This window comes from Chaetodon auriga, chromosome 13 (assembly GCF_051107435.1).
Source record: "Chaetodon auriga isolate fChaAug3 chromosome 13, fChaAug3.hap1, whole genome shotgun sequence".
Lineage (NCBI taxonomy): Eukaryota > Metazoa > Chordata > Actinopteri > Chaetodontiformes > Chaetodontidae > Chaetodon > Chaetodon auriga.
In genome coordinates, this window is record NC_135086.1 from 21,706,122 (window position 1) to 21,732,777 (window position 26,656).

General features: G+C 42.2%; 1 protein-coding gene across 1 annotated transcript; it reads left to right on the forward strand.

Moving 5' to 3' along the window:
- The first annotated feature begins 483 nt into the window (after nt 1–483).
- On the forward strand, nt 484–26,244 carry wars2 (tryptophanyl tRNA synthetase 2, mitochondrial). Its single transcript, XM_076747113.1, has 6 exons — nt 484–620; nt 15,201–15,461; nt 18,290–18,370; nt 19,933–20,015; nt 21,937–22,055; nt 25,237–26,244. Exons 1-6 carry the CDS (start codon nt 498–500, stop codon nt 25,683–25,685), a joined length of 1,116 nt encoding a protein of 371 aa, XP_076603228.1. The 5' UTR covers nt 484–497; the 3' UTR covers nt 25,686–26,244.
- Nucleotides 26,245–26,656: the final 412 nt, after the last annotated feature.

Consider the following 26,656-nt stretch of genomic DNA (forward strand, 5'->3'; position numbering starts at 1 on the left):
TCGATACTCAAAAAGTAAATAAGTAACTCAGACAATATAAGATATTCTGATTTGAATGGATATTTGTAGTGTGTTGGCTGTATGCTCATTGAGACTAACAATCCAAATAAAGTTGGAAAAAGCACATTTTGAAATAAAGCAGCAACTCTGGATTCCACACTGTTTGCACCATAAAATAACATTACAAAATAAGGAGCTAAGATTTTAAAATGTATTGGAATATTTCACGTATAATACAGTATTTGATGTTAATATTGTATGTATCTTGTATTTATTCATATGATTATGTATTTTACAAAGCCAAATTTATTACCCACATAGAATAAGGAACATTTTTTCTTGTGCGTAGCATGACCACCTTTTACGACCTTAGTTTTTTATTACTTGCCGTTTCAAATGTTGTTCTATGTTCTGTCACCTGACTGTCACTGTCCCATTGTCCTCGTGCAAGGACTGAACCGCAGCTATCCCTTTTGTCCTTTCAAAGCTACCGTAGTATGACGTCAAATTCCAAGATGGCGCTCCCCGTGCGGACTAACTTGAAACAGCTCTTCAGCTTCATTCAGAAGTTTAATTCTTCGAGAAGATTCCTCTGTGTTGGTGCTCGTACGGCAAACAAGGTGCGTGTGCGGTGAAAACGCTGTGTGAGCGGTGACATTTAGTGTCTGACTGACGGCTCACTGTCACACACTCTCAAACAGCTGTGAGCTTCATTTAAAGTCGTGTTGTTGGTGTTTGTCTCTTCATGAAGAAGGTCTGTTAGTCCGCCAAGTAAGAAACTATTTGAATGAACAGGCTAGCTGTCTTTAAAGGAGCACGTCTGCGTGTCAGCTGTTCGTTTTCTCAGTGCGTACAGTGAACTTGTCTCTGATGAGAAGTCTTGTTTACATGCTAATGTTGAGTGACTTTGGGACAGACACAGTTTGAAGCTGACTGTTACTAAGATGTATGGACATAGGACTTAAGGTCTAGTTATTCTTGGTACACACAAGGTGAAACATTTTAAATATGGCAGGTTGATGTCTTATTTAAAGCCACTTTGGTTTAAAGAGGATCATGTTCACAGTGTTGCTTGTTGAAATGTTTGGTATAGCCCTCACGCACAGTCTCTGAGAAGGGTCAGACCCTGTATCTCTGATGTACGACTACTTCTTACATCACATAAAGTACTCTAGACCAATAAATTGGTTTGGCTGGTATATCAGCCCATATTAGCTTGTTGCAAATATATTAGAATTTGTATATATGTCAGCAGGTGAGTAACAAATTGCAGTATTTAAAGGCAAAGATGTGTTTAAGGTACTTTCAACAGTGTCACCATCACACTGTTTGTCCACCAGACCCTCTGAGAAATCTGTTTTTCAATAGTCCACACTGTAGTTACTTCTATCATTTCATACTTTAAGAATCCGCACACAACAAGATGCAGACCAGTGTGAGCTTCAAATTACACATTTTTTGATAAAACTTTTCAAGTATTGATATAGTGTTGGCCTGAAAAGTCTAGTATCAGTTTGGTTCTGGTACGTTCTTGTTTCTTCTTTCTCTCTGTTAAATAGATGTAGAACCTACACGTCACTGCTTGTATCATCTTCATGCCTCTACTTTTAAAATGTGTGCCTTCATTGAATTACAGTCCACTGTTCGATGATTAGAAATTGTTAAGTTTCAGAATATGGCATTGTATGCTTTGTCAGACTCTTGGTTGTGTTTGTTTATTCTTTGATCACATTTTTTACAGATATAAGTCAGGATTCTGTGCTAATTTGACACTTTTTATACTAGACGTAGTAAAAGTTCTTGTATGACTGCTTGTGTCAGGACAAATAAAACACTGACACACTGAGAGGTTTGACAAGTATTTTTAATGAAACAATGGTTTTGTACAATTATTTTACATTCTTCAATCTAAGATATTGTAACAGTACTGTCTTCATATTGGTAAGAATACCCAGCCATCGGTGTGAACTGATATGCTCCCCACACTGTTACACCATCAGCAGCAGCCATGTTCAAAGTCACGTACATCACCTTTCTTCCACGCTCTGATGCTTGATTTGAACTTCAGCCATTCTTATCTACCTTCCTTAATGCATCAAGTTGCTGCCGTCCAATTGGCTGGTCAGGTATTTGTGTCAATGAGCAGTTGGACAGGTGTACCTGATAAAATGGCCGGTGAATGTATATATTATGTATGTAAGGGCAAATATGCTGTGTCTTGCAGTTGTCATTCATGGTGCATTGATTGGTTAACAGTCACAACAACAAAATCATCAGTTCATCAGTGATTGGCTAACTGATGACAAAGTGTTCAAGAATTTCTTGTCAGTGTAGCTCCCAGAAAATTATTTTAGTTATAAGTCAGAGAGGTATCATCAGGTAAATGTTATGCCTGCCTGAGGAAGACCTTTCAGACTGAAATAAGGATGTCAGTTTTGGTTTTGATAGCCTGAGCTGAGGGCTACGCGGACTGCATCTCCCAGTCAGGGATTCCATGAGAAAAAATGGTGCCGTTTGACATGTCCTGGAGAAATTCTGGTCAAGTTGTATCTGTTTTTATGAACCACATTTTGTATCCAAGTGGTGAATAAGGATAATGAATTTTGAAGTTGATTCAGTAATGAGCAACAGCACTGCAGCAGTTAGCTGCAAAACGGGTTGTAATGTAATCCCTCCGAGCATTTGCACACCGTCAGTGTACATCCAATCAAAGTGTTTGTTTTTGACACTGAAAGGCTTAGTTGCTCTCAGTGTCTGACAGCATTATCTCTAAACCTCTAAACCTTTTTGTTTAACCAGAACCAGTAGCTATATTGAATCTCTTGCCAAAACCACCAGACTCCATTCACAAAAACAGCCATTTTATCATTGTAAAACAAACTTCTTTCAAACTCAACAGAGACAAAATCAAACTCACCCAAACCTCCTTTGTTCACCTCACACTTCTTACATCTTAATTGGGAATTATTTCCACAGGACAGTTTGACTGGACAGATTTAAATATATAGGACTCTCACAGATTTTGCTTTAATTACCAGATAACAGAATCCTGCTCCCAGTCAGCGCTGATGAAGGGACGGGTAGTTGTGATGTAACTTTCGTTTGTGAAAGCTGTCCAGCAGTCGGTGGTCAAAGCTAGCTTGTCTGCCGTGGCTAGCTTGACTTTCAGCTCATCCTTTTCCTGCTCAAAATGTTTTTCAATGCGTTTACTCACAGTAGCTCTTGATGGCACAACACTCTGGTAGTATTGAACTGGCTCTTTGTATCACGCTCTTTCCACCACACTGATTAGCAGCATGTGGGCCTCAATCATTTGTCACACCAACAGGGTGATGGCTGCACACCAGCGTGTGTTACACCGTGTGTGTATGTAAATTAAGCTATAGACCGACATGCATAACTGATTAATGTGTAACTGTTGACATCCCTAACTGAAATGATGCATGAATAATATGAGTTTAGACATGTCAGTGTGTTGACAACCTTCTCTTTTCCTGTGTTACTTTATTTTTTTCCTGCACCTTTACCTACCTGGGATCGACCTACACTCTATTCAACTTTTTTGCCCTTCATTTTGTGTTGACAAACCACCAGCAGCAGCAGCTGAGTGCAAGAATTCAGTCATCCAACGTTTCTCTGTGGCAGGGAGCCAAAGTGCAGCACTTCTTCAGCAAACATGCAATGCAGAAAGTATTTTTAGGGTTAGTCCACTGCTTTCAAGTGCAACAGTCTCCTCAAACTCGTGCATACCTAGAGAATGCTTGTGGATTTGTAGCAGGAAGTTTAGGTATTGAGAGCAGCTGCAGTTGGTTTGACAGCAGAAAGTGTTTTCAAAGACTTAAGACCTCAACAGAGACTGTCAGCTTTGGTGTCTGTTGTTCATAATCAAAGACTGGAGGAAAGGCATTCGGAGAAATGGAGGAAATAATGAACTGAAGCTGAAGTAGCCGAGGCACGCTGAAGCAAAATGCGCTTCCCCATAAAAACAGTTACAACTTGAGCATTTCCTTCTCAGCTGAGTGACACACTGCCTTCCTAACTGTTCATTTTTCACTGTGGCAGCTCTTATTTGTGACTGAAATCTTTGGTTCATTCTGTGCAGTTTGCTCTCCTCGCCTGGCATGTGACATCATATCCTCAGTAGCACTCCTTGAGTGCACCTTTTTATTTCAGTGGATTCAAGAAACGTGCCTACTATAACTCAGCTTAGGGTTTCCTATCATTGCACAGCTGCCTTGGAGAAGCAAATGGGGTGTTAAGTCAAACAATGAGTCCCCCGGCACACGTAAGAATAACTAGTGCGTTTCAGTACAACAACGATGCTAATTATTGAGCTGTTCTAGCATTACGGTGCAGTTAAAAAACTCAGCCATCTGCCCAAAGCCCTGTTGCTGGTTGATGTACGAGCTGTAATACAGTATGCGCGTTCACTGCCGTCCCGTCTGTATTTTGTTAAGACAAAGTCTCTGGAGAGGCTGGAGAGGTGTGCGACGAGAGGGGAGGAATGGGTGGAAGCGGGGGACTCAGAAAGCATCACAGCAGTGCTTCATTACCAGCAATAACATCAGAAATGAAGTGTTGGTTTTCATTTGTTTTAATTTTCTCCAAATGTGGAAGGCTGAGCGCAAACACCAGCACGCTCACAATGCCCTGAGGTGTGATGTGCGTCAAACGAGACACTTTCTGGAGGTTTTTCTGCGCTGGAAAATGTGCTTAAAAAGTCACTGAACCTCAGCGGACAGACACAAAGATGAAGTGTGACCTTTGTCAGATGCTTTGAATTTTGACAGAAATGTGTGTGAGACAGCTGTGGTTTGCTTTTTAAAGTCCTGTAGTTAAACTTTGCAGTTAGTATCTGCTCATAACTGGAAATAACTTAATAATTTAACTATGTTTTTTACCCTCCTCCTGACTGGGTGACACAGCCTTGTTTTCAAAGCAGATTAAAAGATGTGTTATATGTTTTTAGATATTTTGCATAGACAAAGACACGTCATAGCTGAATTTTTGCAGGGGGGGGGCTGCCCAGGTGTTAGCATTATTGATTAGTCAATTGATCGATTAAAAGATAGTTTTCCAAATTGATATTTTACACAGCTGTCATGAGGAGTACTGCTCAGCCTGTTTGCTAATGTGTTCTGTGGCTTTGGAGTTTGTCAGCTCTGAGAAAATTACCCCCAGTGATGTCATCAGGGTTATCAGAACTTGGACTTTTTGTTCGCAGAAAGCCTGTGTTACAAACTGCAAGTATGGATTTTAAAAGACATTGAGTTTCATTATTAGAAATCCATTATTTTGTTTGACTTGATTTTGTTGACAGAAAAGCAATATATTGGCGGATTACCCCTTTAAATCGATGAAATTCCACAAATAATATTGTAAGCCATATTCATTTATATGTTGTACAATATTTGATATCTTTACTCTTGAATTAACTTCTCTCTGTTTGAGACACTACAAATTAATTTAACCTGAGGAGCATATTTAGCTGTTGTAGTGTTTGCTGTACAGCCCTCCTGCCTCACACGAACTTCCAGCCTCGTGTCAGCTGGAAATACAGAGCTTCCCATCCAGCCATCCCTCTACGGTGGTCCTGTTATTGACTGATATCAGTCATGTCAGCCCTGGGCTCCAGGAAAGAGGAAGTGACTTCTAATTTGCCTCTCTGTTCTCCTCTGCTCCAAATTCACTTACTCAGGTGTCAGCTAAAACCATTAGAGCGGCTCCCGCACCACATGGGAGAGGCCAGCGAGAGCGAGGAAACATGGCCTCCCCTTTGAGGATGTTCATTAACTGCCCTATTTATTTTCAACTGTCAGAAAAGCCCGCTAATTCTCAGCAGTCCCCTCCGTGTAATTAGGTCTGTCGCAGTCATTCTCCAGCCAGGGCCCTCACTCAGACGCTTTGCACATTACCCATTTCTTAAAACTATCCCATATGTCAACATATTCCTTTTTTTAATTCAAATCGAGCTAAGTCGAATTACAGAATGGGCCTGCAGCTCCGCGCCCGCAGTGGTGCCAGGGGGATTGCGCTGGTCTTCCTGTGTTTTAGTCCGTGCCTGATCCAGCGCCTTTTGCCGAGCGTCTGACATTTTTAATTAAAACATACCGAGTATCTGGTATCATGCCTTTGAGCTGCACTCAAGTCAACAGACACTGCTTTTGTAGGGGGAAATTACAGCGAGGCTGCTGGTGGAGGTTTGCCGTGAGTGTTACCATAATTACATATTGATAAATTTATGAAGTGTGTGCCAGTTCTTTTTTTCTCGGTTGTAACTTTTATGTGTTTTTCGGGTATTATTAGCCCTCCTGTCAGTCATTTGTTTCCGGCAAGTGAAGTAAAATTAAACATGTCCATTGTCAACACTGAAGAAGGAAGTGGTATAATGAAACTATTTGGAGCAATTTGGAAGGACCCACCGAATGGAAACAAGTAGCTCTGGCATGAATGTGTTTATCTAACAGTGAAAAAAGTTACCTATGAATTAAGCTAGTCTTGGCTTTTCCAGCTGTGCACAGTTGCTTTCCATACGATCATTGACATACTGGAGGCACACTGCTTTGGTTTGAACAGACCTGAGCTTGCAGTTCACTTTCAGTCAGTGGTACTGGTAGGAAGTTAATAAAACTGCTTTTAATCAAGCCTGATTTGTAAGTTAGTCTTAGATGAAAGTCAGTAGCTATCATGGGATGTTTGTTGGTTATTTTGATCTGCAGAAAATGCTTGGGTTTTAGGCTGTTTTCAGACAGACATTACCGCAGGAGAAAACAAAGCCTTGTCATTCATTTGTTGGCAAAGCTGGGGTCCCAATGTAGAGGGCGAAAAAACACAGGGTCGTCTGCAAAAAAGGTGATCAGGCTCAAGCTTTGCTGCAACTCCATACAATGCGTTAGCCAGCCAAATGCATACAAGCGCACGTTTCTGCAGCCTCTGCAGTTTTTTAGAATTTAACATACAATGTAATCCCAGTGTTCGTCTGTTAAATCATCATGTTTTGCCATGGGCTTTTGTGTACTGCTTTGGGTTAAATGCCTTACACCTTCTTGCTCTTGTAGCGTGTGATCACATCAGCAGGTAATATGATACCGGTTGATACAATATCACTTGTCAGTGTTTGCCACTTCCCATAAACTAGAAAAGTCATTAAACGTTTAGTTCCTAATGAGCCAGATCACAGCTTCCTGTCTTGAGTAGGAACTGCTCCTCTTGGTTATCTCCCCCCAGGCAGTATTGAAGTCTGGTTCCTTCAGAAGCTGCAGCCTGTTAGGGCTGGAGGCTGGGGCTGCCTCCCCTGCCTGGTTATTTTTGGAGCACCGTCGGGCCCTGTCTGCGGGGAGTGCTGTTTTTGAAGGGCCTCCAGTACCATTAATCAGCCGAGGGACCCCACGGTGCGAGCAGGCCCCGAGCCCTGGCCCGCCACACTGCAACGTTCTGTTCCTGTACCCCCGCTCTCCGCACAGTGTGAAACTCAGAGGAACCTCATCAATCTCACCTGTCCCACACGTCAACCGCAGATTTAATCAAACGCTCCTTTTGGGCCTTCCTCTCTGCTCCCCCTCCAACACACTCACAGGAAGGAAAAAAAGAAAAAACGGCCAAAGTCTTGCCGGCACTATAGTCACACTTTTATTCTTATTTATTTTTTCTTCATCACATTGCGTCGTCCATCTCTTTTTCTCTTTCTCCTGCTTCATCCACCACTGTGCTTCTTAATGTTGTTGCCTGTGTGTGTGTGTGTGTATTATGTGCATTCATGTGTGCATGTTTTCTCTGTGGTCATACGCACTTTGTTTCAAGCTGTGGTGTGTTTCCACATTGGCTAAACACACACACACACACACGCACACACATGCTTTTAGGGATAAAGGGGGGTAATACAGTTAACCCCATTTCCTATTTGATACCTCACTGAAGTGCAGCTCTGTTGGTCTCCAGCGTTAACAGGTCCCAAAGTGAGAAAGAGACAGAGATGAAGAAAGACACAGAGGAGTGGGGGGGGAGGTGTGTCAAGGTGCATTTCAGCATGATGCCGGTGTTAATGGGGTGCTTGGGGCGCCCAGAACAGAAGAGGAACACTGGATCTTGTGTGTCTGACGCCCAGCGGGAGAGCCGTGAAAATCCTCCCATCTCGGAGCAGCCACGGTCAGATCTGGAGCTCGTCCCCGGCCCACAAAGAGCTGATGGTAATTCACAGCAGGGCAAGCGGCGACGCTCCCAGAGGTGGTTTTGAGATGTGTTGAAATTGGCGAGGTAAAATGGTGGTGACCGTCGGCCCCGCTCATCAGCCCCTCGGTGAGAGATGTCAGTGGGCCACTCCAGGACTCCCAGGCTCTGATATGATGTATGAGCCCCGAAAAGCAGCCCAGATCAGGTCTGAGAAGAGAAATCCACTGTTTTGCAAGCGCTCGCTCAACCGAACCACGGCTGTGATTAATAACGCTGAGCGGAGCAGGACTGTCCCCTCACGTAGCACGCTCTAGCAGCACCTTGAATGCAACTGTTTCTAGCAGTGACACCACCTGGCAGATTAGGGCCCAGTGAGCCAAAACAATCATCGACTGAATGACAGCACTGATATTCAGGTTATGGGGCGGATGTATACATGGTTTGTTTGACTAAACTATGAGCGTGCAGTCGAATGTGCACACCTCCTGTATACTTCAGACCAGGTGTACACACAGTTTTCCAGGGCAAACCATTTGGGATATTGTTATTATTGAAATTAGAAAAATCTGATGAAGTGGAATCTAATATGCAGCGACTGGCTGTTTGTCAGTTTCACAGTGAGTGTAAGTTGGACACAAATTTAAATTATGCTACTTGAAGGTACATAAATCTGCAAGTTCATACATTATTTGACTGTTCTTTGGAAAATATGGCAAAACATATCTGCATGCAGATTTCTGTCTTGTGTAGATTGAAGACCAAACCGTATGCAGTTTTCTGCATCTGGTCTGAGTATCTTGTGCTCACTTAAATTATAAATCCAACGCTGGCTATACAGTTCCCATAATGAAGTGGTTCCAGGGCTCTGGAAGTCTTTGGAAAGTAAAGTAAAGTGCAGTTTCCATTGAATCCTGGAACTAGATTTTCTCTGGAATTGTGGGAAACCAGTGTTGATTCCAAAGGAAGACGACAGTCTATTTGTTCTCAAATGAAGCGAATCAGCTCCAGTTGACTATTGTTTCCATTTAATAATGCAACTTGTGCCTAAGATCTGGTCGCGTTAATGTTTTTTGGATGGCCTGTCTGATTCTTTCCATCAGTGGTGTTACTTGATGTGAGCTGTCAAATTCATATGGACAGACACCTTCACAGCTTAACTGATGTTAATGTAGGCAAACTCCACTATACGTGCGGACATACGTCTGTGTTTGCACATGATCTCTGTCCCTGCGGAGATGACCACACACATACACACGCAGACAAATGAACACATATTCCCGGAAAGGTACTGAAAGTGTGAAAACATGGCCTTTTAGTATATGTAACCTTCTAGCTGTTGCCGTTCATGTCACACACACGTGGTGCGTAATGCATTCAGCATATGGCAGACGTGGATGAAGAAAGCTTTCGTCACCTTAGCAACGATGTAGTACGACAGCCGGTCGGTGTAAAATATGAGGAAAGAACCACCAGCTTCACCGTGTCTGCTACGTGTCATCAACAGGCGTCCAGCGACTGTGAGACAGATGGAGGGAGAGGGAAGAGACAGTAGAGGAAGGCAGATGAGGCTGGAACTGCAAAAGGAAAGATGGTGTTTTGTTTGTCTTGAGCTTGGTGTTCTTTTAAGTTTAGGATTGAGCCTTGCCATTTTTATGGAAATTTTTCAGCCATGCTGTTGGCTTGGCTTGTTTACTTCAGTCAAATTTTGAATCCAGGACTTGCAGTTCAGTTTTTCTAGACTGTAGTATTGTTACTTTTACTTGAGGAAGAGATCTGAGTACTTCTTCCACCAGTGATTTGCAGTATGTATGATTATTTTTCTCATGCTTCTGTGGTCATAATTACTCACATAAGACATTAAGACATTCACATAAACATACATAACAAGTAAATATTAATGAACTCCAATGACTGCTTGCCTTAAGCCAAGAAAGAAGTTTGATTAATTAACTGACTTCAGAGAGATGAAGGACATAAATACATATGGAAAGCCAATGTTTCTCAAACATTTTCATGAGGTTAAGAGTACAGAAGTGAGTCATCTTGGCTCTGTATTCCAGCACATAATGGATATTATTAATTATTTTATTATTAATTAATAAACCCAGTAGTAATTGTCACCATTTGACAGACTGCTTATTTCTGAAGACCACAAGCTATTAAACAAGTTCTGACAAAAAGTCTTGAGTCTGCAGAGATATGCACTCAGTGGCCACTTTATTAGGTACACCTGTACAATCTAATTTGGTATACCAAAAGCGTCCCCTAAGCAGCAATGTACATGTGCTTCATTCAGAGTCAGAGTCTACCAACCATGTTTTCCCGGAAATAAAATGACATTTTTTTTGTAGTCAGCGGGAGCCATAAACATGAGTTCTGTTGTGCAGCATAAATCCATCAATGCATTCTATATAAAAAAATATGACAGTTTTCTGCATAAGAGTTTTGTGTGTGAATACAACTTCACAGGCCTTGATTATTTTGGGTAACATGTCTTCTCTCCCTACACCCGGTCCCAACACAAGGCCATGCAGTTTTCTCTCTGTCCCCCCCCTCTCTGTATATATGTATGTATGTATTTTGGAGGATACAGAGAGCTGTTTCTGACAATTACATACCTTGTTGCTCTTTTGATCCTTTGTAGATAACTGGCTCATCAACATCAGCCTCCCATGGTTTCATGTCAGCTCTTTAACGGAAAAATAAGTGAAGTAATTAGCTATCTGTGACCATCTACAGTTATGATGCAGATCTTATCAGCCGTCACTGATGCAATGTCTGACAAACCATGTGTGTAATGACTGAATTAGGAAAAGGAACAACATTGCTAGATACAGGCTAGCTATGTTAACATCAACATGTTCGCAGAACTGCTGGCCATGGCTGTGGACTGCTGGTCTTGTTGTGTTAAAGGTTAGTTAAACATTGAATCACAGGACACAAAATTGCATCTGCAGTAGACTGACATGTTCAAACGTATGTGGCCACAGCCTCAGCAGTGATGTTGCAGCAGGTGTTCATCATCAGGTGTCAAAGGCAAAACACCTGCTGTGACATCACTGAGAGGGGTGTGGCCAAAAGCGCAACATGCCTCGAATATTTCCGCTCACAGAGAACAGTGACGCCAGTTCTCTGCCAGCTCAGCTTTATTTATATAGCAGTTAAAACACAATGTGGCCACTGCAAAATGTTTTTCAGTGACAGTAATAAATTACAGAAAGGAGAACAATTAAATTATAATCAGAATAAAATGAGGATAAACATTTTCCATCATTGCAATTGCTTGATGTGCATCTGATTTATCTTAGTGGAATTTTTAACAGGACACAAGGTGTCATTTCACCTCCAGCACATGACATCAAACACTCCACAACTATTTGAATATTGAAATAGTCCATTGCCAAAGTATGCCAGATGATAATATTTTATTACTCCTGGCTTTGCAGGGCAGTATTCATTACAAACATTAATTGCTTTACAACATTTGCTGTCTCCTCTGTCATCATGCAGTCAGTGATTTACTTCCATGTGTAACTTACTTTCACTTCCAACAGCTATAGAGGCACATGTTTAAAGACACTTTACTCTGACCAAAAGTAACATGAAGGTGTGTGGCGAAGTAGCTTTATGCGTGATAGCGTGATTGCCCAGTGGCGAGTTAGCCATGGCATTGACTCTCATTTGACACTCGATTGGCTCAAATGACACCATTACCATGTCTGCATGGCTAATGGCTTCCCCTGGGGGACGGAGCAGAGGGGGAACATGCGTTTGGCGTGTCAGCTCGAGGTGAGAACACACATGAGCCAGACTCGGGGCCCCGTCCGCACCCAAATCAATCCTGACACCTCTTAAGAGGCTCTCAGCATCAATGGCTCTCCAGTGCAATTACCCCGTCGGTAATGACATAAGCACCCAGTTCCTTCCTGCTTCTTTTGCCGCGCAGCGACCAGCTCCCTCAGGCCAGTAGATGGAGACTATGTGGACCATGCTGGCCGCAGAACATTGTTATTTGATCCCTGAGGGCTGAGAGATGGTGACGCTCTGGGCCACACTGGTGAGAGAGCAGCTGTTATCTGATCTCAGAGGCTGTGCTGAGCCTGTCCCTCAGTCAGATTGAATGTGATGTAGCTCAGCTAGCTGTCAAGATAACTGATTTCTCAGCAGTGACTGAAGAGGATATCCTCTGAAAGCTTCAGGTTTTAATGATTAGTTATGATAACCTTGAAGAGTGCAGCCAAGGAACATATGATCGCCAGTCAGATTTGAGGTGATAACACAGAGATCCCATGGGTTTTGTGGGGGAACATTTTAGAACGGGCTTCTCTGTCCAGCTGTTGCTGTTTACAACCCATCAACACTTCTTGCGTCAAGCTAAAACAAACTTAACCTTGTCAGAACTGTGGGTCATTTTCTTTGCAAGTGATTCAATGAAACTTATCAAATCAACCCTAAAGATGTGCTGTATATTTCTCATCAATATGCCAGACTTTAACAAATGTTTAGTTTTGATTGGCAGTTGATGGCCGTCATGACCAAATTATTATTTATGCACTGTGAAGTCTTTGCCTTTAAGCACTCATGTATGACGTCTTTTATTGGATTTCTCCATGTAGCGCTGTGAAAGACAAATTTTATGTAAAGTAAGTATTTTTAATCCTAATTTGATAATGTCAACATGAGTGAATAGTCCTTGAAATGCTCAGGAAAATGGAAATTTTAACATTTCCAGCTCCATGGCAGCAATCGAAAGCTCAGAAACAGCTTCTTAATGGACTTGGTGGTAAGATTGCTTTGTCAATTGTTAAACTTCATCTTTCTTTTGCTTTCTTGCTAATTAACTCATTCCTCAGGCCTCATTCAGACCAAAACACTGCGTTAAAAATGCAGCCTCCTTCTTCATTTCAATTAGGCCACTGTGTTAGCACAGTGGGGATGACAGAGAGCGAGGCAAAAAAAATGTTTGATCCACCTGCAAAAAGCTGAACTTGGCTGACTTGACTGAAATATCTGAACACCTGCTGGGTGGGTTTCTCTGCAGACATTCATGGTGCCTGGAGGATGAATCATAATGACTTTGCTGATTCCCTCACTTTTCTTTCAGTGCCACCAGCAGGTCAAAGATTTCACTTATTCTTTGAAATATCTCATCATCTACCTACCTATCTACTTATTGCCATGAAATTTGGTCCACACATTCATGCCTCCCTCAGGATGAATTACAATAACTTTGGTGATCCCACGACTTTTCATCTAGCACCATCATCAGGTCAAGTATCTCATATACTTTGGTTTAGTGCCAAATAAAACTAATGACAATACCATCAGGCTCCGCTACATGTTGGATTTAGTACTAATTAGCCAGTGTTAACAAGCTAACATGCTAAACAGCATGACTATCAGCATGGTTACATTATACCTGCTTAACACCAGCTTGTTAGCACTGTCATTGTAAGCATGTTAGCATGACGATATTAGCATTTAGCTAATGGCGAAATGCAGCCTCGTATAGCTGCTGGCACCATAATGCTACTGTTTACCTCACACTCATCAAGATGGACAATTAAATGATTACTCTCTGTGGTCTTAACATCACCAAAATAGTATTTAGCACTGGAAACGCCTTAAAACTGATGGACATATTGCTACCTATCGCCACATACCAACAATAAAGCCTCTTATATTTTTTAAATGCAGTGCTTTTTTCAGTCTGAACACATTCTCAGTATGTACAACACTCCTTGGCATTGCTGTTATCCTGTATTTTGTAGACCTTGTGTACTTTTAACCATTGTGCATATGGAGGTTCATATTATATCAACCGCATATTCCACCTCCCCACCCCAACAAGGACACGATCCCTCACCACCTTCTCACCTGTGAGTGACAGCACACAGCCAAGCCACAGCACAGTACCTCTGCCAGGAATTGGTCCCTGGCTTCCATGGTGGGCAGGCACATGTGTGTCACCCAGGCGCCAAACACTTTGTCTTTCTAACTACTCAACAAAAACACCAAGTTCCAGTCTGCGTCTTTGTGTTTTTCTGCTCTGTCAAAGCCCTAATCTACTGTGTAATGGTTTGGTGAAGTAGCCCTAGGTTTTGGATGCCATTGTGGTTTCATGTCTCATGACAGGTGCCGCTCTGCTTCCCCTCTAATTGTATTATGTCGTGCTTGGTGCCACAAGCAGTGGTTAAGTCTCTTCCAACAGGGCCAAATGAAAGCCAAGGTTCAGTGGAGTGGGCTGATGCCAGAAGAAATGAGGCGGTCTGGCTTGGCCAAGCTCTGCAGAAAGAGAAACACAATGTTTGCCCAACGATACAAACACAACGATTGATTTCCCTCTTTCTTTCAGAGCGGTGAAGAGACCGCTGCAATCCCAGCTCCAACTCTGTAAAATGATGTCCTCGTTTAACGTTGGTGATATGGTGGGCTGCATGTTGTATGCTATATTTTATATTTCCAGGGCTCTGCCTACGCCCCCTCTTTCAGTGTCCTTCTGTGATGTGGTAACAGAGGCCTTAAGTTTGTCTGGGCGGATGTTAATTATTATTGTTGGCCGGTGAGGTGATGCATTCTTTGTGCTGGATGTGTTTGGGAGAGAACAGAGGTGCTAGCCATGGAGTTAGCATATCGGTAATACAAGCATGACCGCTGCTGGCCTCCAACCTGTCAATAGTTTAACACTGACACTTCAGTCTTTGCAGACTTCTTTCTCGTTGTTACTTTCTCACCCTTTCACCTTCACCCTCTCTCTCCAAGCACTAGTTTCTCTTCACCATTTCTAGGACATGTGTTTTTCCCCTGTCCATTTTCTTGTCTTTTCTCTTGTTGTTAGTGTAGGATTTTAAATCAAGAAATCAAATCATCTCTGCGTGTATGGACTTTATTTGACAAAATAACACTAATAAAGGTGTGAAATACAGGCTATGAAACACCTATAATCATCATTTTTTGATACCTTCACAGAGCATCTTAAACCTACAAATTGCCAATAAAACTACCCTGAGCATATTCCCCTTCTTTCCCAGGAGCCTTCAGGAAGTGAGCGTGTATTCTCAGGGATCCAGCCAACCGGGGTGCCCCACCTGGGCAATTACCTGGGTGCCCTGGAGAACTGGGTGGCCCTGCAGGACCAGTATCCTTCAGTTCTCTACAGCATTGTGGACCTGCACTCCATCACCCTGCCTCAGGAGCCGGCCCAGCTCCGAACCAACATAGTGGACATGGCAGCCAGCCTGCTGGCCTGTGGCATTGACCCGGAGAGGGCAATACTCTTCCAACAGTCTCAGGTAGGCAGCAGAGGGAGGGAAAAAAATGATTCTCCTTGCCATTTACTGCACAGGTGCTATGACAGCCATAAGGTCGTGTGTTGTTGAAAGTCAAGTGTCATTCAGGTTTCTACAAGATATTATTGTGTTGGCTCTTAAATGTATTTTTCCTAGTTGGAAGTTTGAATTTTCTTACTTTCAATGCCCTGGAAGGCATCATTAGTGTGTTATGAATGTACGCTGCTGCCTATGAAGCGGTCTGGCCTGACACGTGCTTGTGAACACACATTGAGTTAATGTCTGCACATTTATTTGACATGTTTACTGTGGTTATTGAACCAAAATTCACATCTTAACATAATCAATGCAGCAGTGTCTGCTTATGTAGTTAATATATACAGTATATTTAGACAGTCAGCCATCTTTGACTGTTTATTTTACTGCTGTCGGCTCTGTAATGTTTACTTGCTGACATGCTGGCCGGGCCCCAAAATGCTTATTTGATCACTCCTGATTCTTATCTCCACCGTATGCTCTGCACACAAACTGTGTGTGTGTGTGCATGTGTGTATGTGTAAGATAGTTAAGTTCAGTCCATCTGTGTTTGTCTGCCACCCCCTCCCCTACACACACGCACGCACTCACAGTCCTATTTTTATTCCCGTTTAGCTTTATGCCACATAACTTGGCAGCAAGGCAACCCTTCTGTTGAACACGCCTGTTCCACATGTAAAAATACAAGGACTGCCCAAAGAAAATACTCGACTTCATTGGGGAAAAAAAGGCAGATCTGGTGCAAGCTGAAGTCAGTGGTATCAAAAATGAAGTGAATGAATCAGCAGATCCATAAATCCTCTGGGTTTTATTGAAGTATCAAGGAGAAAAGTGGATTTCCTGTGCAGGGCCAATTGTTAGCTGTTTTCTAAAATCCCGTCTTCACAGTCTTAAGGAGTTGTTGTATGATAACTCACTATCGCTGTAATGTCCGTATGATCCGTAACATTAGCATATCTCTTGTTGCACTGCAGTCTTGCCATGCTGCATGAATGGAGGCCTTGTTCTTCCCAAGCTTTTAAATATCAGAGTTTTATTGCACTTCAAACCATATCCATCCCTTTCTGCGCTGTCATCGACATCTGTCCCATCTCCAGTGTGCCTGCAGTGTGTAATGAATACTGGCCCCCTACATGTTAGCCTGAAATCCTGGTTTATGTCCCTGCTGTCTGGTGTTGACGTCACATTCCCCAGGATGCTTTTCAAGCAGCAAGAGAAAGAGGGGATGGCAATATAGCAAGCATCCATAAACTTTAATTCGCTGAAGCAGAAGGGTATTTCCTGCATCCCCGCACACTCTCACTGCAACACACACATTCAGGACGGCCGCCATGAAAGTGGATATGTTGGAGTTGATTTACCACTGCCAGATACACAACACACAATACATTAATACTCACCTATCCATCGCTTCACAGCAACGTGTTAGCATTTATTTAACCACATGCAAAACTGTTTTTTTTTTTTTTTTTTCAAATGAAACTCGTCAAAAAACATCTATCAGCATCACCCAAACGAAACCTGAAGGGCAACTCACATGTCATATATATCTCTAATTAAAATGGATGATGATGTCTGAACTTCAGGGATGGATTGATTTTTTTTGCATCGATAGGCATCCATGACTGAAACCAATAACCCCCGATGTGATCACAGCTGACAAAAATTCACAGTTGTTTCATGTTGACCTCATTCATGCCCCCAAAATTCATACTGATGTATAAAAAGGAGTGGTTTTTTTTGATAAATCATTCTTATTTTTCTGTCATAAAAGCCACGGTCAGCTGTGCTTCACAGACCCTTTGAAGCTAATTCATCCATATTGCCTGTTCGTTCTGCAAGATGTACAAACTAAAAAAATGAAACAGCTGGCAAAGAAAGCAGCAGTACAGATAATGTTGATTGTTAAGTCAGGAAATAATACAAAAATAGCAGGAAATGCATATTAACTTATCATTTTTAGTTTAAACTTGTCCTAATAGCAAACACAGGTGAGGCCAGGTGCACCTGTCTGTCAGGAGTGGAGGACAGAGGGGAGAAGCATAGACTGGCAGTACTCTTCTCTACCACTTGGAGGGGCTAGGTAGTCACCCTCTTCCTCCACCACAGCTGTCCCACACCAGACCTCTCATCCTTTCATCTGTGTTTGTTTAATCTGTCTGCTTAATTGATTTCTCCAATTTATCTCACAGCGCTTCACTGTGGTCATGAGTGTTTTTTTATGGCTGAGCTAAATCAAGTACAACACACAGACACTTATAGAATACATGTGTATGTATTTAGATATTCATATATTATTTGTCCATTGTGTAAACGTATATTATTACCCTCTTTATTGATTTTTGAACACATGCATACTTTTCCCTTGTCCATCTCCACCCAGCCTTCCTGACCAACAGGAAAACACAGCAAATTACAGTCTGCAGCAGCACTGGGTCAGAGTGTCAGTTCCTCCTCGCTGTTGTGCAATGCTTATCCGATGTTCTCGAGTTGGAGTAAAGACATCACTTCCTGTATCCAAACTTCAAAGCATCGGGATTTGAGTTCCTAATTAATGAGCTTCTGAGTTAATTACACTGTGCTCAGGCAGGAGCATTCCATATATGACACATTAAACATCAGGAAAGATTGACTCAAGATATATTGTGGCTAACTTGTTGTTGACACTAATGTATTCATACTGTGAGATCTTGATGTAAGAGGTATGAATCGCAGCAGCACGTGTGTTTTCAACATGATTCTAACAGAGAGTTTCTCCCTGACATTGCATGCGTCCCCACCCTCGACCCCTGCAGGTGTCCGAGCACACTGAGCTCTCCTGGATCATCAGTTGTCTGACCAGCATGCCCCGCCTCCGACACCTGCCACAGTGGAAGGTTAGACATCTAAGATTTCCTGCACCGGACACTCAAACACACACACTGTTACAGCCGTCGCAGAGGCAGCAAAGTACTTTTTATGTAATCCTGCACTTGGTAAATAGCAAAGTTATTGTGTGATCCTGATTGTTTCAGTATTGAGTGATATTTATCATTTGTGCACGTGTGTGACACTTCAGAGTTGATTTCAGGGTAAATTGTTGTCATCTGTGAATAATCTTGCTGCCTTCTTTCTCTGTTGCTGTGATGCAGCATTACAAGTTCACACTGAATTTTTAAATGAGATTACACATTACACAAAGCCGCCATTGAATATTTAAAACAGTGCATTGATGCTAGACTACAAACATCTGTTCAAACTTAGTAACATCATTTCTTTAAGATGCATGTTAAGCGTGGACTGCAGTTATGTTGCTAATAATCTTATTTGGTGATCAACCAACACTTACCAAAGCATTTGTTAAGGCTCTTTGTGGCTTCCTCGTGTGTTGGAGATTGGAGGCAGCGACCGACTTTGCAGCGTTTCAACTGCAAAGGCTCAAAACGCTTCGTTCTCGAGCCTCAAACAAAAGCAGTTTAATTATGATTCTACTTCGATACAGAACATAACTCGCTGCTCTTTACTCTCTATTTTCTGTTATAGCTATTGATCACTAACCCAAATTTGAAAGCCGTAATACAGCTAAAAAAAAAACAAATTCTATCCAAAATGTATAGACTGAATTATGGAGCTGCAGTGCCAAATAATATTTTGATCTGATTGATGTGAAAACAAACTGAGTCCATTGTTAATATCCTGTGACTGGTCGCGGTCAGATCTGTGTTTTCGACTGAACGTTCCTATCAGCTGCAGATGAAAGGCGTCTGGACGCAGAGATTAGTCTTCAAATCCAGCTTGAAATCCTCTGACTGAACATAGTTTTTGTGTTGTGAAATCATTAATTGCACAAACTTCACTGAAGGCGAAGATAGCTGCTTTTTTAGTAAATGAATCGTGTTGTGATTTTTATTGATGCTATAAAGGCTGGACCCCCTCTCACCCCCTCATCGGTGCAGAATCATGCTGATTTTAAGATTATTCCTTTTTTCCACTCCCTGTGAATTTCCAGCTTTTATCCCACACCCCTATTGTCTGTTTTATCGTTTTGTTTCTCCGTGCCCCCTGCCAGATATATCAAAAGCCTTATAATTACAGTGATTTTCCCCAGCTACGTGCAGTTTTAATGCATGTTGAGACGGAGTGGAAGAGGCAGCGGCTTCCTGTTCTCTGTTGCTACATCGAAAACACCTTTTGTTTACCCAACAGATGAGTTGATCTCAAACATGGTGGAAAATGCCTCGTGCGCTCATCCGTAGCCGGTTTGCCTGAGAATTGATGGGTCGTAAAAGTGAAAATGGCTTTTTCTGGGGCGAAGAAAAACTCTCACTCAACTCAATCTTTCCCCGTCCGCTTTTAGGTTTTCTTGCATTTCTTTTTTTTTTTTCCCTTTTCTTTTTCTTCATTCATTTTTACATCTGTCTCAACTTGCTTGTTTTTCCCTCCTCAATCTTTTGCCCAGATGAAGAGCAAACAAAAGAATGAAGGCAGTGTTGGTCTCTACACATATCCTGTCCTCCAGGCTGCCGATATTCTCCTCTACAAGTGAGATCTCCATACAAGTAGGATGTTGTGTGTATGTGCATGTGTGTGCTGCCCTGGTGTCCCATAATGAAAGATTGAGCACCTTTGTTTCAAACTTTCTCTGTTTCCAGAGCTTCATCAGCTAACCTGTCTTTTCTCTGTACAAAGAGCATTTATTTGCTGCTGTTTCTCCGTATAACTTTCCTATTGTGTTCCATTCCTCAGTAAATCTGGGAGCTAATGCCTTTTTTTTCTCCAACCCAAATGTATTAAAATGTTGTTTCCTCTCACTCCTCTAGCAGTGGGTCACACATTGCGCTTTCTGTGTGGTTTTATGTGCCTCATTTTGCTTTGGGTACAGATGAAGCTGAGAAAAATAGACTCAATATAAAAGTTTAAAGTATGTTTTGCAGCCGTTTTTCTTGTTGGAACATACAGACATGTGTGACCATCCATCCTGTGTAAAAGGACATTTATCTTTGTATTTCAATGCCAAACCGATGGACTGTAAGCCAACGGATCATCAGTTTCTGTAAGATGAAGCTGCCGTGATTCTAACTGATGATGTAAACTACATTCCAGTGAGATCGGGGTCAGAATAAAGGACCTGTCTTTTAATACTGTAGTTCTTCTGTGTTGCTTAATGAACATTTTTATTCCTGGTATTGATACTCTGAGCTAAACATTAAGAATGAGTTTTATAACAGAGGCAGGTCACCTTACCTGACCTCTGCTAACATCATAAGACACATCATCAGTTACTGCATATGAAGTCAAACGTTACCCGTAAAGGAAAAAGAGCAGAGGTGCTATTTCATAAAGCAGATGCCGTATATTGTGTGGCCATTTTTTAGGTTGTCATCTAGTAGCTAAATTGGGCAGGAGAAGCGAAGCGTCTGGATCTGGGTGGTTCTCTACTGCAGTTAAAATACTTTTTGTAGGGGAAGGTCTGATTGGCTCTCAGTATCAGTCTATAATCTGTGTTTTTCCAGTGGGGACATTTTAAAGGGCCAGTGTACCACCCCAATAAACGTATTTTCTCTTACTTCTCATGGTGTCTGACCATGCAGATAATTTTGATTTTATTAGTCCAGGTTTTGAGACATTCCTGCGTCCGTCCCGATACATCCCATGAGAACACATGCGAACTCTTCTCATAGGGACTATTTCCTCATTACAAAGTATCTTCAGTGATATTACCGGTGTCTTCTGTGGCTCCTCCAGAGTAAAGTCCACTTCTGGAAAGAGATTTGCGTTTTCAGTGTCGTGAGCAACAAAATAAAATTATCCTCCATTTTATGTCGGTGGACACGAAAATCTAAGAGTCTGATATCTCAACCTTGGGAAAATAAAACCAAAACTATCTCCGCAGGCAGATACTGCTGAGGAAGAAATAGATTTTTCTAGAATTTGTGTGAAGCGGTACTTTAACACTCCTTAATGTATTTAAAGTGCAGTAAACCAAGCTGTTTGACTTCAGACGTTCCATTTAAGTCTTACTATCAGATTTTGATGCTGAGAAACCGTCTGATGCAACATAGTGTTTTTACTTGTGATCCGCACGTTAATGTGCCGGCGCTGCATCGGTAGATTTGGACGCGAGCTGAGTTATTGATCATCATTATGGTGGTTGGATTATTGCATCTGTCCCTGCAGTGAAAATGCAGAAGCTATCTCTTCTGGGGGTTTTATTAGAACCATCAAACAACCAAAACCTAATTTCCTGAGGGAAAAGGGCCAAGAAGTAGCAGAGAAAACCCAAAGCCCTCTGGATTTTATTAAAGACTAAATTAATGGATTACTTCCTCCCAAGTGACAGTTGCGAAGTTGCTAAATCAAGTGTCTCTAATTTGTGTCCACGTCTTGCTGTGTGTTTAAACTCCCATGCTGTCGTGGTGTTCAGTGGTTTAAGCTCATGTTGTGCTGTGGGTTCATCTCTCAGGTCCACTCACGTCCCCGTCGGAGAGGATCAGATCCAGCATTTAGAGCTGGCCCAGGATCTCGCTCGCATCTTCAACAGCCACTACGGAGACTTGTTCCCTGAACCCCGCGCCCTGCTCAGTAAGAACACACACATTTTATACGGACGGCGGCACAATCACGCACGCCAGGCTTCATCACATAATGAAATGGATCTCTGGTAGCCAGTATTTAGCAGTCAAATCACTTAATATGTGTAGCCTAATATCACAAATTTGCCTCAAGTATACAAAATGTATTTAGCAGGTTCAGTTTCCTCTGGAAAAACCTCTTAAGCAGCGTTACTGTAAATCATCATAGCACATTAAAGTCCTTTGGAACTCGCACTAAAGAAATTCGGTTGGTGTCGGCAGCTGTGTAAATGAGGTATCACCCCTTTAACTAGAGCTGAAATTCATTTTCTGTAATTACTGAGTAGTTTCATGCTTCACGGGGACAAAAGCTTCATATTAATGGAGAAGTTGCCACGGTAATTTCTGAATTAAATCTTAAATTGTTTTACCATTTTTGTCCTCAACTGAGCTCTTAAAACTTTTCTTCTAGCTTAAACAAAACTTCTGCCAGTACAGTCTGAATATTTCAACCAGTTTTTAGTAAAAATAAATGATGGTCAGCATCTGGAAAGTGGAAAGAAGTGAGCCTTGCTTTGAGGGAATTAAAATAAACTTCATTTTAGAAGATACTTGAAACAAGCTAATTTGCATTTCTTCACTGGCAGGTTTGTTTCACTTGTTTTAAGAAAATAACATTTTAAGAATTGAATTACAGACAGAATAACTTGATGAGAGGGTTTCTGCAGCGTAGATTCCAGCGTATCTTGTAGCCATGTTGCCACTGTGACTGTATAAATTGCTCTCTTTGCTCTCCATCTGGATTTTTTCCTGAATGCTTGTCAAACAAAACAGCAGCTTTAGAAAGAAGCCCATGTGTTTCGATTTGGAGGAAATGACCCCAGTGATGTCTTATGTTACCAAAATCATTTCTGTCATCAAACCCTGTTCAATTGTTGGAAATATCGGGATGATGATGATGACAATGATGATGATGATGACGATGACAATATAACTTCATCAATGGTTGCCCACCGAACAACTGGAAGGAGAAAAATCCGAACTCCGAAGAGCGAAACCAAAAATGTCAAAGCTGTGTGTTTTTTCAGAGGTGTTTTTAAAGCACTTCTGGAACTTTGGTTTTATCTCTAAACTTCTGTCTTTTTGGCATTTTCTGCCTTTATTACTTGGTGATAGCAGAGCGATGACAGGGAGAGGAATGGGGCGTCTTGAGGCGTGGATGTGGCACTTCAGGCTCCATCGTCTTACAGCAGAGCTGCTTTGTAAACTTATTCTACAGAGTTCATTTTCCAATCGTTACCTCATATGATGGGATGTATTTGTCCTGTCTGCTCCTGTCTGTGTTCTGCTTCAGAAGAAAGTCAAAATGAGGAAACTCACATCCCTCACCAAATTCAAGACTGTTTTAAATTCTGTCTCTTTTAATTGTCACTCTTCGTGTCTCTTTTCGCCCTTGTCTGTTTTGGGTGTTGTTTCGTGCTACATATTTTTTTTGTTGTTTTGACTACAATTTTTTAAGCAGAGGAGGCCTGAAACCTCAGTGGGACTCGCTGGTTAAATAAAGGTTACAGGGTGACCAATCACAAATTACACTTAAGGGAAATTCAGGGAAATATCAGGCATTCAACCAAGATTGAACATGCCATATGACATTATTCCAGTTTTAGTTTAAAATGATTGCCTTGTTGTGCAGTATGTACTCACAGTTTACACACACATGGCTAACATGCTGAGAGATCCCGGTTTCATCCTCCTTGATTATCAGCATCATGAAAGCACAAGATGGAGTCAGTCATGTGTGCAGTGCAGCTTTGATTAAAGAAATCTTTTCTTCCTCTTGAATCTGAATAATGGAGTGGTAATAGATTTGGGGGACGTTCTTGAGATGACTTCAGGGTGTGTGTGTGTGTGAGAGCGCGTGTGTGTAAGCAGCCAGGAACTCAGCAGTATTTGGCTCGGTCTTGGTGGATCCCGTCTCCGTTTCTTGACTCTGGCAAAGCAGAGTTGCCAGTCACCACCTTCCCTTTGAAACCGAAGCAAAGACTCGAGGACTTTTTAATTTGGCTGAAATGAGGACGTCTCAGGGGTGATAAACAGGATGTGACACGTGGGACGGATGTGGACTACCGGGACGGGATAGAAAAAGAGACGGAGCTCGAAAGATTGCGGAAGTGTGGGTTTGATAAATAAAAAAGGAAAGGAAATCCCGCCTCCCATAGTCGGCTCATCACTTCACGCTGAGATGCGTCTGCTTCACAGTGGGACGACTCTCTCTCTCTCTCTCTCTCTGTCTCACATACACACACACAAACACACACCAGGCAACTGGAAACTGTAATTCTTCATTCGTTCCTGCAGAAGGACTGTGTGTATGTTGTCTGTCTGTCTTCTGTCTGTGCTCAACCAGCGTGTCATTCACATCCGAATTTAAACGGTTCTGAAATGTGAAAAATCACTTTTAATAAAAAATGTATATTTACCAGCTGAAATCCATCACTAGATATTAAAAAAACTCAACTTTAGTCCAAGAAAATGACTTTATAGAGTCAAACTAGTGGTGAAACAATTTTTCATGAAACAGTGAGTTGATTACAGAAAATTCATGGACGGATAAACAAAAAAATAAGGTTCGTATGAAATGATCGATAGTATGGATCTAACGGACTGCTCTCATTTAACACTGTCAGATTTACTCTCTGCACTCTCTAAGTGTTCTCTTGATGTTCAGTTGATGAACTCAAGAAGAAAGAAGCTGCGAGTTTCGCCCAGCATTAAGCTTTAGGACCAGCATCGAATGCTTGTGGACTGTTTTTGGCCTGGTTTGTGCCTGTCAGGCTAAATACAGGCTGTCCTGTCCTCTGATTGGTGGAGGTTGTTGGAGTCACAGAGAGCCCGAGAGGAAGATTTGCCAACGCTGCAGGGCTCGCCGTCTAAGTTTTACTTTGATTTACAGTTAATATTCTTGCACGAAGATGCTGAAAATGAGCCACAAAGGTTTTTTTTTTTTTTAAATACAATGAATAAAGGCTCTCCAATCTGACCATGTGCTTATCTTTGATGTCGGGAGTCATTTTGCAACGTGTCACATTCTTCAGCTGCTGCATGTCTTATTTTGAAATGAATACGTTCTTTGGAAAGGCATTTTTTTCTCATCATACTGATGGATTTCTCAATCTGATGTCCTCCCACAGGTTCCACACGAAAGGTCAAATCCCTCCGTGACCCTTCTGCCAAAATGTCTAAATCCGACTCCCAAACGATGGCGACGATCACCATCACAGACTCTCCCGATGATATCGCCCTCAAGGTTCGCCGTGCTGTCACTGACTTCACCTCTGAGGTCACCTTTGACCCTGAGACGCGGCCTGGTGTGTCCAACCTGGTGACCATCCACTCTGCCATGGCGAAGATCAGTGTGGAGGAAGCGGTGGCCCAGGCCGGAGGACTGGACACAGGCGCCTATAAGAGGCTTGTAACTGAGGCTGTGATCCAGAGGTTGACGCCCATCAGAGAGGAGATCGAGAGGCTGAGGTCGGACCGTGCTTACCTGGAGGGGGTGCTGGCGCAGGGGACCCGCAGGGCCCGGGAACTGGCTGCACCGGTCCTCAAAGAGGTCCGACAGCGAGTGGGATTCTGCTGATGGGCAGCTAGACTGAATAAAGCTGCAGTGATTGGTGGAGGACCTTTTATTGTTTTTCCCTCTGTCTTTGTCTCATTGAAGTGAACGAGGTGGCTGTGTCTGTGTCTGTTGGTGCAGCGCTCATGTTGGTCTGAATATAACAATGTTTGACACACACCCACTGGCTTATTTTTCTGCCTTTGAGTTTTGGCTGTATGTATTTCCTCAAATACCACACAAGCTACATTTTTCTACTCTTTCCAACATTTTGTCGTCTTGACCTCAGTGCTAGCAGTGCTCAGCCAAACTGCCATGCCACCAAAATAATGAAAAACCCTGTGATTCAAAGGGGTAACATTTATTTATTCCATATCGTTACGCGGTTTGTGTGTATTACAAGTTGAATGTAGGTCACAGATGTTGAGATGTGATTTCGTAGCACATGTCCATGGTTGCGTTCACACTGGCAGCTCAGTCAGATGTTTGTGTATGTGGACTGGAATCAGAATGAAATCAGGGCTAACAAATAAAAACACATCAACAAAAGAAAAAAACAGGTTTTTGCAATTAAGATTCAAACTAGATTCACTGGTGGTTTGACTTCTGATTCAAAATCTTTTTTATGTGTTTCCTCCAGTGTGACCGCTCAAACCTGATTTGTGTAAACACAACACACTCTATCAAAAGGTCACAGCAGGAGCACAGTGCAGCATCGTGAACCCCTGCTGGCCCCTCCCCAAATCCACAGCTATTCATTCTAGTATGTTTATGTATACTCAGCCCCTGTTTTCCCCCAGTTTGACGCCCGTGGGTCACAGTTACAAGCTGGAGAGTAAAAATGTATTTTCGCATTTCAGTGTCAGCGCAGCCTGATGTTGTGTGTGCCTGCAGTGCAGACAGCATATGAGCAGTGAAATGACTTCAGAGGTTCTGTGGAGCAACAAATGACAGTGGAGATCACTGCTAATGATGAATGGGTGCAATAACTGAAG